The sequence below is a fragment of the Haliotis rubra genome, unplaced genomic scaffold (genome assembly GCF_003918875.1).
Source record: "Haliotis rubra isolate DU_JTF1 unplaced genomic scaffold, ASM391887v1 Scf496, whole genome shotgun sequence".
Lineage (NCBI taxonomy): Eukaryota > Metazoa > Mollusca > Gastropoda > Lepetellida > Haliotidae > Haliotis > Haliotis rubra.
The window spans coordinates 451639-465138 of NW_025767186.1; the positions used below are offsets into that span (position 1 = coordinate 451639).

Here is a 13500-nt window from a genome sequence, read left to right on the forward strand (position 1 = left end):
CCGTATCACGCCACTGTGATCAGCGGGCTGGCCATAGGCTACGCTCGATTGAGCAAAATGATCACCAAACAACCGGCACCCAGTCTCAATTTCAACCTGCAAGACATGGGCATGCTCGTGTTCAACTTGGGACTCGCGATGGCCACCAAAGCGATGCTCGTCAAGCATGGCATCATTCCGGAAAACATATTGAAATAAAAAAATAATAACGTACATATAAAGCAACTATCTCTTTTCTAGATTACGAACGTCCAACCCGGCCGAAATCGAAGCGGAACGGAAACGTCACGATTTGGCCGTGGAGAAACTGCAAGAATCGATTTCATCAACACCAAACTCCAAAGCGAAAACCACGCCCTTCGAACGTTCAAGGACATCGACGACGCCATGCAACGATACCACCTGCTTACTGGCAAACGGCTCAATCCCCTCGGCAACGAACCCACCCTCTCCCAGTATTACACCCCTCCCAAGGCACAGCAAGACCGGGAGGTGATTTTTGTGGCCTAAGGATTAGCCGCCACTATATGGATCGCCAAACAATTAGACTAAAATATTTATTTATGTGTCTAAAATATATTTACATGTGTATAAAGATGCGACGACGTGCACCGTTTCAGTGTCAGTATGTGCTTCTCGGAAAAACTGAAACCTGCGACAGGAAATGCATGACCGACTATTGCGGCATCCACATGATGTCCATCAGAAAGGGTTTCGTCAACTTCACGTGCGAAGTGTGCAGGATTGGCGTCAAATGTCATTATCGCGTTGCAAAGCCCACGGAGCGGACGTGGTCTGAGGTCATCTCATCTACTTGACGAAAAGAGCTTATCTCAACGAACGTAACCGACTCCTCAGAATAATAAAAAAAAATCAAAAGATTTTACGTGCGCTTCATTAAACAACTTATTAGACATTTGACTTTGCACTTGAATATAATTTTTTTTTTTTTTTTTTAAAGTTTTAGCACATTGATATAGCAATCATGACGACCGTCGGCGAACTCAAAGCGAAAAAATGTGGATTGGTGGGTTATTCTTGCATGAGGAAACCCCAACTGCTCACCTTGCTCGACATGAAGTATGTCAAGCCCCCTACCGTGCGAGACCTCAAACTCCGAGCTAAAGAACAGAGGTTGAAGGGTTATTCTCGCATGTGGAAAGCCAAACTGGCCACCATGCTGGAAGACACCGAGATGGTTGAGTTGAGATTCGTGCCGACGGACCATGCCGTGGGTAAGTATCTGAGAGGCTGGAAAATGACTGTGCAGTCTAACATCAACGTCAACAGCGTCAAACCCCTGATCGCCGACAAATTCGAAGAAGAGTATGAAATTTTTAGAGTAAAATTAATATTTTTATACTTATCCTGACTCATGTTTATTTGCTTGTCTTCTTCTTCTGACGAACCTAGTGGAACACTTGTATCTCCCAATTGAAGCTCCCTTCAATAAAAAATCACTCATTAGTACTGACCACGAGTTACCTCCCTTCCACAAGCGCGGGAACGAGGGCGCCACCTGAACCCATGTGCCTCACTCTCTCCTCATATACTGAGCCCAACACCTGAATTTCCAGGGAAATCCAAAGTGTTAAGTGGGGAGGACGGGAGGGCTTACCTCATGAGTCAGGATAAGTATAAAAATATTAATTTTACTCTAAAAATTTCATATTTTTCCTTATCCTGACTCATGTTTATTTGCTTGTAGAATCCTACGGAATAGGAGGTGGGATTATATATACTTTGGATTTTACTAATCAGTGATTTGAACTGAGATAATTGTAATAACCCTAAGGGAACTTCATGAAGGCACTGAACTGAATTCCTGCTGTTAACTTATCAGTTGCCATATAAGGGTTATTACAATTTACTGAATATAATAACAGTATATAGAACATTAATTAAGCTAAAGCTATTAATGTGATAGTATAAACTGTTGATAGTTTATAATGAATACTTTTATAAGAACCAAAGTAGTAAGCTTACAATATGCATATATGTAAGTTATAACAGAATTGTGCTTAAGGTATAATGATACTTTAAGCTGTATAATAGTAACCAACTACTGAGAGTTTGTTAACTAATACATGTTATGAAATGAACATATGACTGAGCTTAAGGATTGAAACTTAAGCTGAACATATATATAATAGTAGAACTCCTAAGAGTTGTAGGCATATATATAGTATGATTATAGAACTGTGCTTAAGATATAATTAACTTAAGCAACCTAAATAGCCAAAACAACTCCGTGTAGAGTTTGTTAGCTATTACATTTTATAATGTAACCATAATGCTTAAAATATGATGAAACTTAAGCTAAGTATATGATAGTAAAAACTCTTTAGAGTTTGTTAGCTAATATACTTATATGATATAAACACAGTACTGAGCTTTAAGATATGAATAAACTTAAGCTACATATATAATAGCAAAAACTCCGTAGAGTTTGTTAGCTAATACATGGTATAATGTAACCATAATGCTTAAGATATGATGAAACTGAAGCTAAGTATATGATAGCAAAAAACTCTTTAGAGTTTGTTAGCTAATATACTTATAAGATATAAACATAGTAATGACAGTGTAGGAAAGATAGCCCGTCCCAACGTCCGAGACGGGTGAATTTTATGGAGGACGGGTTAAAAAAACATCTGGTCCGTCCTCATGTCGGGTCAGTTTTAGCAAACCAATGACATAATCATTATTTTATTATAACCTTTTTGAATATTTACTGACAAAGGATACTAGAATAATCAGATGATTCCACTAGGAGAGATTTAACAGTCCATCTCTGTGTGTGAATATTAAATTATAGCTTAAAATTAAACAAACCAGTTTTAAGTCTTGAAATGGTGTTTTATTTATATTTGGAGGACAGGCTAGATTTTGGCAGGACTGGTAAAAAATTTGACCAGCCAGTCCTGTGGACAGGCTAGATTTTCTACATCTTTCCTACACTGGTAATGAGCTTAAGATATGAATAAACTTAAGCTACATATATAATAGCAAAAAACTCCGTAGAATTTGTTAGCTAATATATTTATAATGTAACCATAGTACTGAGCTTAAGATATGATTAACTTAAGCTAAATATATAATAACAAACTCCGTAGAGTTGTTAGCTTATATATTGTATGATATAATAACCATAGTACTGAGCTTAAGATAATAAATTGAACTTAAGCAAAATATATATAGCATGTAGCTATTTAGTACTGTTATAAGATAAGTAAAATTCTGTAAGATGGACTTATCTTCTCCGAGGAACTGTCAACTGTTGTGCGAGGACCATGGGACCGAATAGGTGGATACCTGAGATGTCCTCGGTGGTGATATCTCTCAGATAGTGGTTGGCAAACACCATATCGGATCTCCAGAAATAACCCTCCATTATTCCAAAAGCATTTGTGTAGAGCAATTGCAGATGTTAGCGCTCTAATATTATGAGGATTAGAAGCTCATGGAGGGTTGAGTCCTACAGTCTTGTAGGCACGTAGTATGACAGTTCTGATCCAAAAGGAGATATAGTAGCACGTGAGACTTCCGTCGCTCATGTAGCTTGATAAAGGAAATAAATCTCTTGCATTTTCCCTCCTGTTTGGCTCGGTGGAGATATATTTTCAGTGCTGTTACTGGCCATCGTGATAGATTCATCGTATCATGGGGTTCAAGTATATCATCAAAGCGTGTTCATAAACCTCACTGGTGAGGTGTTGGAGTACTATATTCAGATCCCAAGTTGGAGCGTGAACTTCCGCTTTAATCCTCCAATCGAAAGCTCGTAGCAGGCGCAGTAACTGGGTTAGGTTAACTTGACCGTTCTCAGTTATGATAGAGCTATTGCTGCAAGATAGGTGGACAAGCTGAGCCTTATAAAATCTTAGTCTGGCGTAGATAACATAAGTAGTCCGCCACTTGAGGATGAGTAGCATATCTAGCTGTAAATCCTTCCTTTGCAGCATAATTGACAAAACTGTGCCATTTGTCATCGTATAAGTTGCCAGTTGAGTTACGCAGGGCAAGTTAGATTGCTTTGCCGCTCTGGCTGAATAACTTGTTATTCAGACACGCCTTGATACAATCCATACGTGAAGTTGGAATATATCTGGCTTTCCGTCCGCTTGTTTGGTGTGCGGATGTATTAACAGATTCGAGCACTCTGTAAGATGTAGTATTGGTTGTCCGATTTCTTGAATAAGAGTTGGAAACCACTTCCTCGCTGGTCAGTAGGCCGTGACCAAAATCAGATGGAGGCTCTGCTTTAGACTGATTTAGAGTAAACTTGTGAGATTAACGCTGGTGGCGGAAAAGTTGCTCCAGTGTATTAAGGCGTTTATTACTGCTTGCATCTCTAGCAGATTTATGTGTAATTGCTCTCTTGATTGCTCATAGCCCTGATGCCGTCCTGTTGGCAAGATGGGCTCCCCAACTTTATAGTGACACATCTACGTAGAGAAGTGTTATCGATTCCAGCTCTATTAACGAGACGCCTATTCAAACATTCGATCTCTTGGTGCATCATAGTAGATGAGGTTTGACATGAACCGATGAATTGAATGGCAGAGATTCGTCTAGATGCGAATTGCTGATGACTTGTAACGGATGTAATTGTAGTCTGCCTCTGTCTGTCATGTCTTGAGCTGAGCTGAAGTGCGTAACCCCAACAGACTCTGTCACTGTCGTAGTGGTAGCGGAGATAGTAAGGCTTGTGGAAATGACTGTTGGATCTTGATCCATGGTCCTCCAGTACAATTATACGATTCTGCGCCGTTACAAATCAAAAACCTAGAAATAGCAGATCTTGCGAAGGTTCTAGGTCCAACTTAAGTAGGTTTACCAACCATCTAGTTGTGTTAGTAGCTTGATGATGAATTCAACTGTAGTCTGAGACGCTATGGATTTGGATCCATTTGTATCCCGTCGTCGAGGTAAATTAAGCTTGCGAAGTGCTTGACGATGTAGATGCATAACCAGGGGTGACTGCCATCATTGAACTTTATGTAAAAATCGTCTGGCTGCGTGTCCTCGCTCGCTTTACTTGACAGGGGAGGTCTCTAACCTCCAGAAGGTAGCCCAATCATGAAGGTTTAGATTAGCTGGACTGTAAGGAGGCTTTGCTCGTTCACTGATATATTGTTGTCACTTGCAACCTATGTGTTGAACTGTGAACTATGATCGACCTCGTGCGTAGCGTTGTCCATCTCGGTCCAATCAGAACAAGGCATTTTGATTCTGTAGAGTACCCGCGCTGTGACGTCACCGGTGTATCAGGAAAGGAACCTTGTATAATATAGTGCCATCGTTGATATTAGAACAATTGTCGGTCTTCACCGTAACTTCCCGAGGTTACCCGAGTGACCACGTGTTTTGAGGGTTGATGGTAAACGCGCGAAACCTCCGGCGCGAAATACCTCGCTCTGTAATATTAATGCTGGGTAAGTTATTTTCCAGGCTGTTGTGAAAGTAACTTCAGTCTTGAAGATAATTCCGACTTCCTTATATAAGGTTCAATAACCTTGCAAGTTGTCAGCTTGTAGACTGTTAAAGCTGAACTTCTTGTACATATTACTTCTGAGGAAATCGTTGACGATTATGAGTTTTACTCGCTGTAACAAGACTGCTGTTCAATTTCGTTTTGAATTGTCTGCAGATCTGCGTAATGGTCACGCATGTAGATAATCTTATCGTAGTAGGTAGTCGGCTTGAAGATCCCTAATTAGGCTCTTCATCCGTTGATAAATTAATACAGCGACGTTGTGTGTTGTAAATAGCCTGTGCAATTGTCTTCGTGTAGGCTTGTAGACGGCATATGGCTTACAGTTGATAAACAACTCATGTGATGTCTAGAACGGACTGACGAGTGGCTATATATGACGAGTGGCTAGTATATGGAAACCTTGGAGGAGACTTCCTCGGCTTAACTGGACTCAGCCGAAGATCTCAAAGTAATGCTTCTAGATCTTCTGGGTGAAGTAGACTTGGAGCCACTTAGCCTTCGCGACCTTCGCGAAAGTATCGAGTCAGAGTCCGATCAATATATGAGCGCTTGCTTCGCGAACGACCTCTGTGTTCTACAGGGTGTGGGCTCGGCGAAGCGCTCCTTCTCCGCGATGTCCCTCTCAACTGGTGAGGCTCTAGATCCTTCGCGGAGGCGGCCTGGGACTTCCTTAGCGAAGTGTCTAGAGTCCGATCTTAAATGATACCATCGTCTTCCTCTGAGGTATGGTCGTATGTCGGAGCCTCGATCTGTAAGAAGATCTATGTGAGGACTGAGGAGAACGGACTGACGATTGGCTAGTGTATGTAGACCTTGGAGAAGACATCCTTCGCGGAAACTGTGGGCTTCGAGAACGGTGATGGCTTCGCAGACGCTCTGGACTTCTCGAACGTTGAGGGCTACGCGAACGCCTCCTAGGCATTGTAGAACCACTTAGCCTTAGCGTCTTGCGCTAATGTCTGGAGTCAGTGTCCAATCCGACATATGAGTGCTTGCTTTGCGAACGCATGCCATTACATGACAAGGTGCGTGCTGAAGCGAAGCTCCTTCTCCATGAAGCCTCTTGCAAAGGGTCAGGCTCTAGCTCCTCCTCGGAGGCGCCTGGGATACCTTATGCAAAGAGCTCACTCTGGGCAGGGTTGCCCTTCGGCGGAGGTGCGTCTATGGGCTCAGGGCCCTACGCGAGGTCAAAGGCGGCTCTGGGGCCCTGTATCACTTAGTATGGGGTGGGCTCTGGGGCCCGTGGCTCTGAGGCCTCTGTAAGCCCGTAATGGTCTTCCATCAGCCTCATGATTTGGTTGACCAGGTCGTCTGGGATGGTCTGCGCTGGCGTTGAGGGTGTCCTCTGTGATAGTGACGGGACCCTCAGTTATAATCTCGGCGTCAGCGTAGGCATCTCTGATTGCATGTTGATCTGCGCTGAAGTGACGGTAGCCATTACTGGTCACTTCTTATGACATACATCTGGAATGATAATCGAAATGTCATCATCATATAAACATAATTCTGAATATCAGAAGCAAAGTTTTTAGTAGTCTTCGTGGATTTCCCTTTGACGAGGCTGTAGACCTTGGGGCTCGGAGCATACGTTGAGGCGGCGTGGAAGTTCTTCTAGTTTTAGACTGTGATGAAGGAGCGTCCTGGGAAGCAGGTCGCTTCTAGATATAGCGGACTCGCCCCACGCTTATCCCGAAAGTAACTCAGGATATATCTGACTCCGATCTATTAGCCATGACTGAAGATTGTTTCGAGATTTATCTGCCTTCCGTCTCAAAAGCGGAACATAAATATTTATCAAAGGCAGAAATTGGTAAATTAATACATAATTTTACAACGAGAAACAATAGAACATGGAGTAATGCAACTAGGGCATTTTAAATGTGGATCGGTAGCAGAGTAACGTAATTTACAAACAGTGCAGATTTTATTAAGCATAAACTGCTGAGCAAACCACGTGAACCGTGAATCAAGCAGCAGAAACACGCTAATAATTATCAATGCATGTTGAATAATGATACTAGTTACACCTCTATAGATGAATATAAGAGGTAACAAACTAAATATAAATAAAGGATATAGTGTGCAGGGAGACACGGGTGCTCTCACGTCTTGCTCACTGGGCGAAGAAGGAGAGAGTGAGGCACATGGGTTCAGGTGGCGCCCTCGTTCCCGAGCTTGTGGAAGGGAGGTAACACGTGGTCAGTACTAATGAGTGATTTTTTATTGAAGGGAGCTTCAATTGGGAGATACAAGTGTTCCACTAGGTTCGCCAGAAGAAGAAGACAAGCAAATAAACATGAGTCAGGATAAGGAAAAATTGGATGATTTAAAAAGTATCAAATACCAGTTGACCATCCACATGTCGCTCAACAAACAGCAGACGGATGGCAGTACCGAGTCCATCAAGCCTTACTTCAGAGGCAAGCAGGAAGTCGTACTTCAATTCACCCTCGATCCCTCGATACCTCGCTACAAAAAATACAAGAATCGTTGGAACGATGGACGCACAGGGGCTCCGGGTGGGTGGTGGTAAGTATCAACACCATCTTTTGGATATAGCGAACTACGTACCATTCAAAGGCACATCGTACCTAGACTTGCCACCTTACTACAGAAATAAAAAAGCCATTAATAACATTAAAAATAAAGACGATGCTTGTGCAGTATATTCGGTGAGAGCTGGCTTATTTCCAGTAGCTATTAATAAGAATAGACCTTCGAGCTACTCCGAAGACGACGGGCTTAACTGGGATGGCTTAGTTAAACCCACACCCATTTCCTACTGGACCCGATTTGAAAAACTAAACCATTTAGCCATCAATGTCTTCGGCCACGAAGGCAATACGACCATCGTACACCAAATCAGCTCCATGGCCGATGATGTGCGCAGAATCAATTTATTTATGATCGAAAAGGGTAAGTATCACTATACACATATTAAAAGTCTGCGCAGACTGCCGAGGTGTGGGAGAGACGGCGATCCGAATCGACATGCCTCGAGAACATGAAAACATCTTAAAATTCATCAACCACAAACATCAAATGCCCATGCCTTACGTCATTTACGCCGACTTCGAAGCACTCATCAAACGGGCCGCCCACATCGCGCCATCCCCGGAAAAAAGTTTTACGTACAAAACCCAAGAACACCAAGCCTGCAGGTTCGGGTACGTGGTCGTTCGATGTGACGATGAAACAGAGACTCCCGTGATCTACTGAGGTCCCGACACAGCCTAAACGTTTCTCACATTCTTACAACGCGAAGAGAAAAACATCAGGGAAGCTTATAGCTATGGATACCAACAGTAGACCTCAACGCGTTGGGTGTTTCCGAGACCCCCAATAAAGGAAACTCCACTCTATGCGTTGAGGTCTAGACAGACTATTGAATGGATAATAGCGTGTATACATCATGGAGAAGGTTTACTACGGCCCTCGGGGTTACTGGAAAGGTGTGGACGCTGTCCCGAAGCTAGCCAAAGCCGCTCGCGCCTCTAAGGATGCCACCAAAGCTTGGCTTAAAAAACAAGCCATCTGGCAAGCGAACCTGCCGGCTCCCCGATACATCCCGAGAAGAAAGTTTGACATTTCCGTATCCAATCGTACCCATCAAGCCGACCTCCTGTTTCTCCGGCACGACAGGGTGAGAAACAAAACGTACAAGTACGCCCTGACCATCGTGGACGTTGCCAGTCGCTACAAGGAGGCCGAGTCGTTAACGACCAAAGAGTAGAGTCAAGTCGCTAAGGCCTTAGAACATATCTACAAACGCAGTCGCTTGACCAGGTCGACCGAATTACAAGTCGATCCCAGACGCGAGTTCATGGGAGCCGTGTCGCAGCTGTTATTGAAGCATGAAGTCCAGGTGAGACGAGGCGTGGCTGGAGCTCACAGAAGCCAAGCCATCGGTTCGGACGTCAGTATACTCGAGAGATGGTCAACCCAGAAAAACGATCGACAGAATGGGTCGTACGCTTACCGCGAGTGGTGTCGGCAATCAACAACGAAGCCACTCGACGCCTTGATAAAAGACCTGTCGACACCATTCGTATGAAATCTGTGATGACCGCATCGGCTGTGCCATCGGTAGAAAAAACTACTGGACCGGGTCGTTGTGAGGTATCTGTACCAGCCCGGTGAACTCTAAGGAGGGGATAAACGTCCGCCACAGACCCCGTATGGTCCATGAAAACGTACCGAATCGACCGAGTGGACATCAAAGACGACGAACAGAATCTGTATTACTTGCAAGACAGACCGGGTAGGGGATTCGTCCGAGACGAATTGATCATTGTCCCTCACGACACGGTGTTGCCCCCTTACTAAAGATTCGTCTTACGTCTCTCATTATCAGCATGTGGAGATTGATCGAAACGGTTGTTCAGACGCGTCGGGGTGGATGTTCATAGCTTCGATATTTACGCCGCCCTGCGTCGAGTCATAAGTCCAGGGAAATTCACTAGCCTGTACGATAATTCTTCTGAGGCTGTATATGGGCCTGTTCCACAGAAGTTTGAAAGCATCATTTTCCATGACGCCCTGGACATGTTCAGGGTCGTACCATGGGTGGACCTTGGAGTCAAAGCCACAGGCATGGCGAAGACGGTAGTAAAAGCAGTATGGCAGATGAAGGCTTGGTGATTCCAGAACACTAATTGTTTTGACCACAGACCCAAGAACAACTGAGATACAGCCTTTTAAAGAGGGAACTATTTCTTCTCCAGAACTTCTTAAAAGGTACATCACCCCCCGCAACCCCGGCTGTATTTGGAAGATCGCTCGCCTGTCAAAAACGTGTTCTGGCTCCGTTTTGGACGATGATTTCTAGCCCTCAGATACAATAGATAGATAAATAGAACTAAAGCCAAGGAGCCCACATCTTTGCCTGCAACTATATTTATTCTTCATATTTCCCTGTCATGCATTTTCCACAACACTCCCGTAGTCATGTCACCTTTTCATATCTTTACAAAAATTATACTTGAGGGATATATTTGGGGTTTTACACCAAATCCCCCAAATAGATGCGTATTAAACGTTTCATTGGCAACCATTGGCCAACCAGACATTTAGGTGCTATATCATAAGGATATTTTGTTTATATTTTTATAAATCCAGACAGTAAGAATGTAGAAAAATGTGTGTTATCTTCACGTAATCGTTTCCTTCAAAGATTTGTGGAAATTTTTTTCATGAAAATTCTGCAAGGTGCGACTGAGGGAGTTATGGATTGTGTGCAGTAACCAGTTCCACTCTTTAAATGTGCAGCTAGCTATGCACATTTGCAGACAACTGTAGACAGGAGTCGAGTTCAAGACATTCCTACCTACCGTTGATGTTTTCGATCTTAGTTAAGATCGTGATCTTAAATCCATGCCGTCTTACAATCCACTAATATCGGCTTTGTGCAAATGAATTAGGGCAATTGTATGGTGATTGTAAAGTTGATTGTACTGACTGACTGAGTTTGGTTTTACGCCGCTTTTAGCAATATTCCAGCAACATCACGGCGGGTGACACCAGAAATGGGCTTCACACATTGTACCCATGTGGGGATTTGAACCCGGGTCTTCGGCGTGACGAGTCAACGCTTTAGCCACTAGGCTACCCCACCAAGTTGATTGTAAGGCCCTAAGATTGATTGTAACTAAGATTGTTCTGTGCAATTGGGCCCGGGATTGTAAGTTTAAAACAGGAAGTGAAATCACACTAGTAACTAGTAGTGTATGGCTAAAAGGTCCCAGCAATTTGACATGACGCACAAACTGTTTCCCTTATTTCCCGCCTTAGTATGTGTGGATAACATAGTTACATACTGGAGAGTTAGAGACATCATGTCCGAATCCTCGAAAAAGAATTTCTCCGAAGGAATCACATGGCTTTGTAACAGTGTGTGTCTTCATGTTCCAGATCTCGTGTTTCTTCAGGTCTACCTGGATGCCTTGGTCTTCGTGCCATTGTATTGGTCGGCCACATAGACACGCATTCCTGGAGGATTAATCAAAAGAAGCAGAATAACAAACTGGACATGATTCCAGCAATTCACTATGTACTGAAAGGTGAAATTCTTGCACCACAACAGTATCAGTACTTCAAGGTAACGATGGGAGGATGTCAGTATGTAGACCCATCTTTAACAGCAATCCTTGAACTAATTAACCCTTGATTGTCAATGTCATCATTAATTTAAATTTGACAGCAATTTGCAATAAACAAAATCTGTTTATCTGTGTAAAAGCTATGCTTGGTAAAACACCATGTGTACAGTCCACGACCACACGTATAATGAACTGACAGACACCACAAACTGTCTTCTTAGTCCCAGTCCCTGGATAGATTGGTCGAAATATGTATAAGAACTGTTTTATAGAACTAAAAATAGTGGTCCCTTTGAGTTTGCTGCAACCACTTATAATCATGATGATATTCTGCAAGCAGACTTGGTTTAATCATCATGATGATATTCTGCAAGCAGGCCTGGTTTAATCATCATGATCATGTCTACACTGCACCGATATAATAGGTACAGTCATGACGAACAATCCTATATAATCATGTAAAAACAGGGTACAATTATAATAACTTTACATACAATGTTTATAATAAAGGATTACATGGAGAATTGTTATAACTTATATAAGCATGATAAGTATTAAGCAGTACTTATCACAATGGAATTGCTGTCACTAAGCATGTTTATAGTCACAATAACTATGAGATAGAAACACTCGCCTGCCAGCTATCATGACAGTTTCAGAAGAAAGACTTACGTTTTGGAGTTTTTGTCTTTTGCAAATTTCTTACACTCTCGTTGGTTTATTTTCCTTGAAATAAATCTAGAAACTGCTTTCTGAAACAAATGAATATGAATGGTGTGATCAGCAAAATGATTAGATAATTAATAGTGTCAGTAATATGGAGTTGTATACATGCTCCTCCACTGACGGTCCAGGAAGGGCTCCTCGTGTAATGATATATCGTAAGGCCTCGTATTAGTCGTAAGGATGGGAAAGACGCAATAACTTGGTGTGCCTAGTTGCTGCAAGAGTTGTATGATCCCAAGGGAGATAGATAATACGATGTGCCGTTGAGACAGACATCCAATGACCAAGGGAAAAAACAGTGCCTTGAGCATGTACTAGTTGCGCGGATATATGTGCTATATATATATATATAGTAACGAGCAAAAAAAAACTTTTTTCTGTAGACTTGATCCCACTATCAAAAAAGCCGAAAGCCGCCAGTAGCTTGCCTCGTTGGTTTGGAATTATCTCCCTTGGGTTTAGGGATGGCTTGATCACATGACCTCATTGCTAGCAGACGATGCCGAAGCTTTGCCATGACGTTACAAAACAACAGAAATCGACTCTTGGGATATTATGAAGCAGGTATTAGATCCGTAACTAGACTTGTGAAACTGACGGGACTGCATCGGGCCTCTGTTTACCGAAATTTGAAGAAATTTGATGCAGGGTTAGGGACAGAGCGACAGGCTGGATCAGGACGTTGTGTTACTCTTGGGGCAAATGACAGACGACGTATTGCACGTCTCGCAGTGGTGTACCCAAACTGGTCTGCAAAACAGCTTGCCGTGAAGGCGTCAAGTCAAGGAACCCCTAAGGTATCAGAATAGACAATCAGAAGATCTTTAAAGCAATCTGGATATGTTAAGTGCGTGCCGAAGAAAGTTCCATTGATGACAACAGCACACATGGAGAAAAGGCTGGAGTGGTGGAGGGAAATGCAGGGTACAGACTTTTCAAATGAGATTTTTACGGACGAATCAAAGTTTCAGTATTATAGGATCACAAGAAAGAGGTGGTCAAGAGGTGGACGTAACTGCAAACTGGTTCTGAAGTTCTCACCCAGTGTCATGGTTTGGGGTGGTATAGGCAAACTTGGGGTAACGCCGCTGCTAACTATTACAGGAAGGATGGATTCACGCAAGTACTGTCAACTTATACAAGAAGGCATAGTGGAATCCCATATAGGACAGAGTG

The 13500-nt window shown here is 42.9% G+C and overlaps 1 protein-coding gene across 1 annotated transcript in view; it reads right to left on the reverse strand.

The window, feature by feature from the left end:
- Positions 1-13500, reverse strand: part of LOC124291562 (transient receptor potential cation channel subfamily M member 2-like) — a 94341-nt gene that overhangs the window by 77299 nt on the left and 3542 nt on the right. Inside the window, exons 3-4 of the mRNA XM_046728580.1 lie at positions 12271-12350; positions 11317-11488 (exon numbers count right to left, since the gene is read on the reverse strand). Of these exons, the coding sequence (XP_046584536.1) occupies positions 11317-11488; positions 12271-12350 (252 nt within the window). The remainder of the gene's footprint in view (positions 1-11316; positions 11489-12270; positions 12351-13500) is intronic.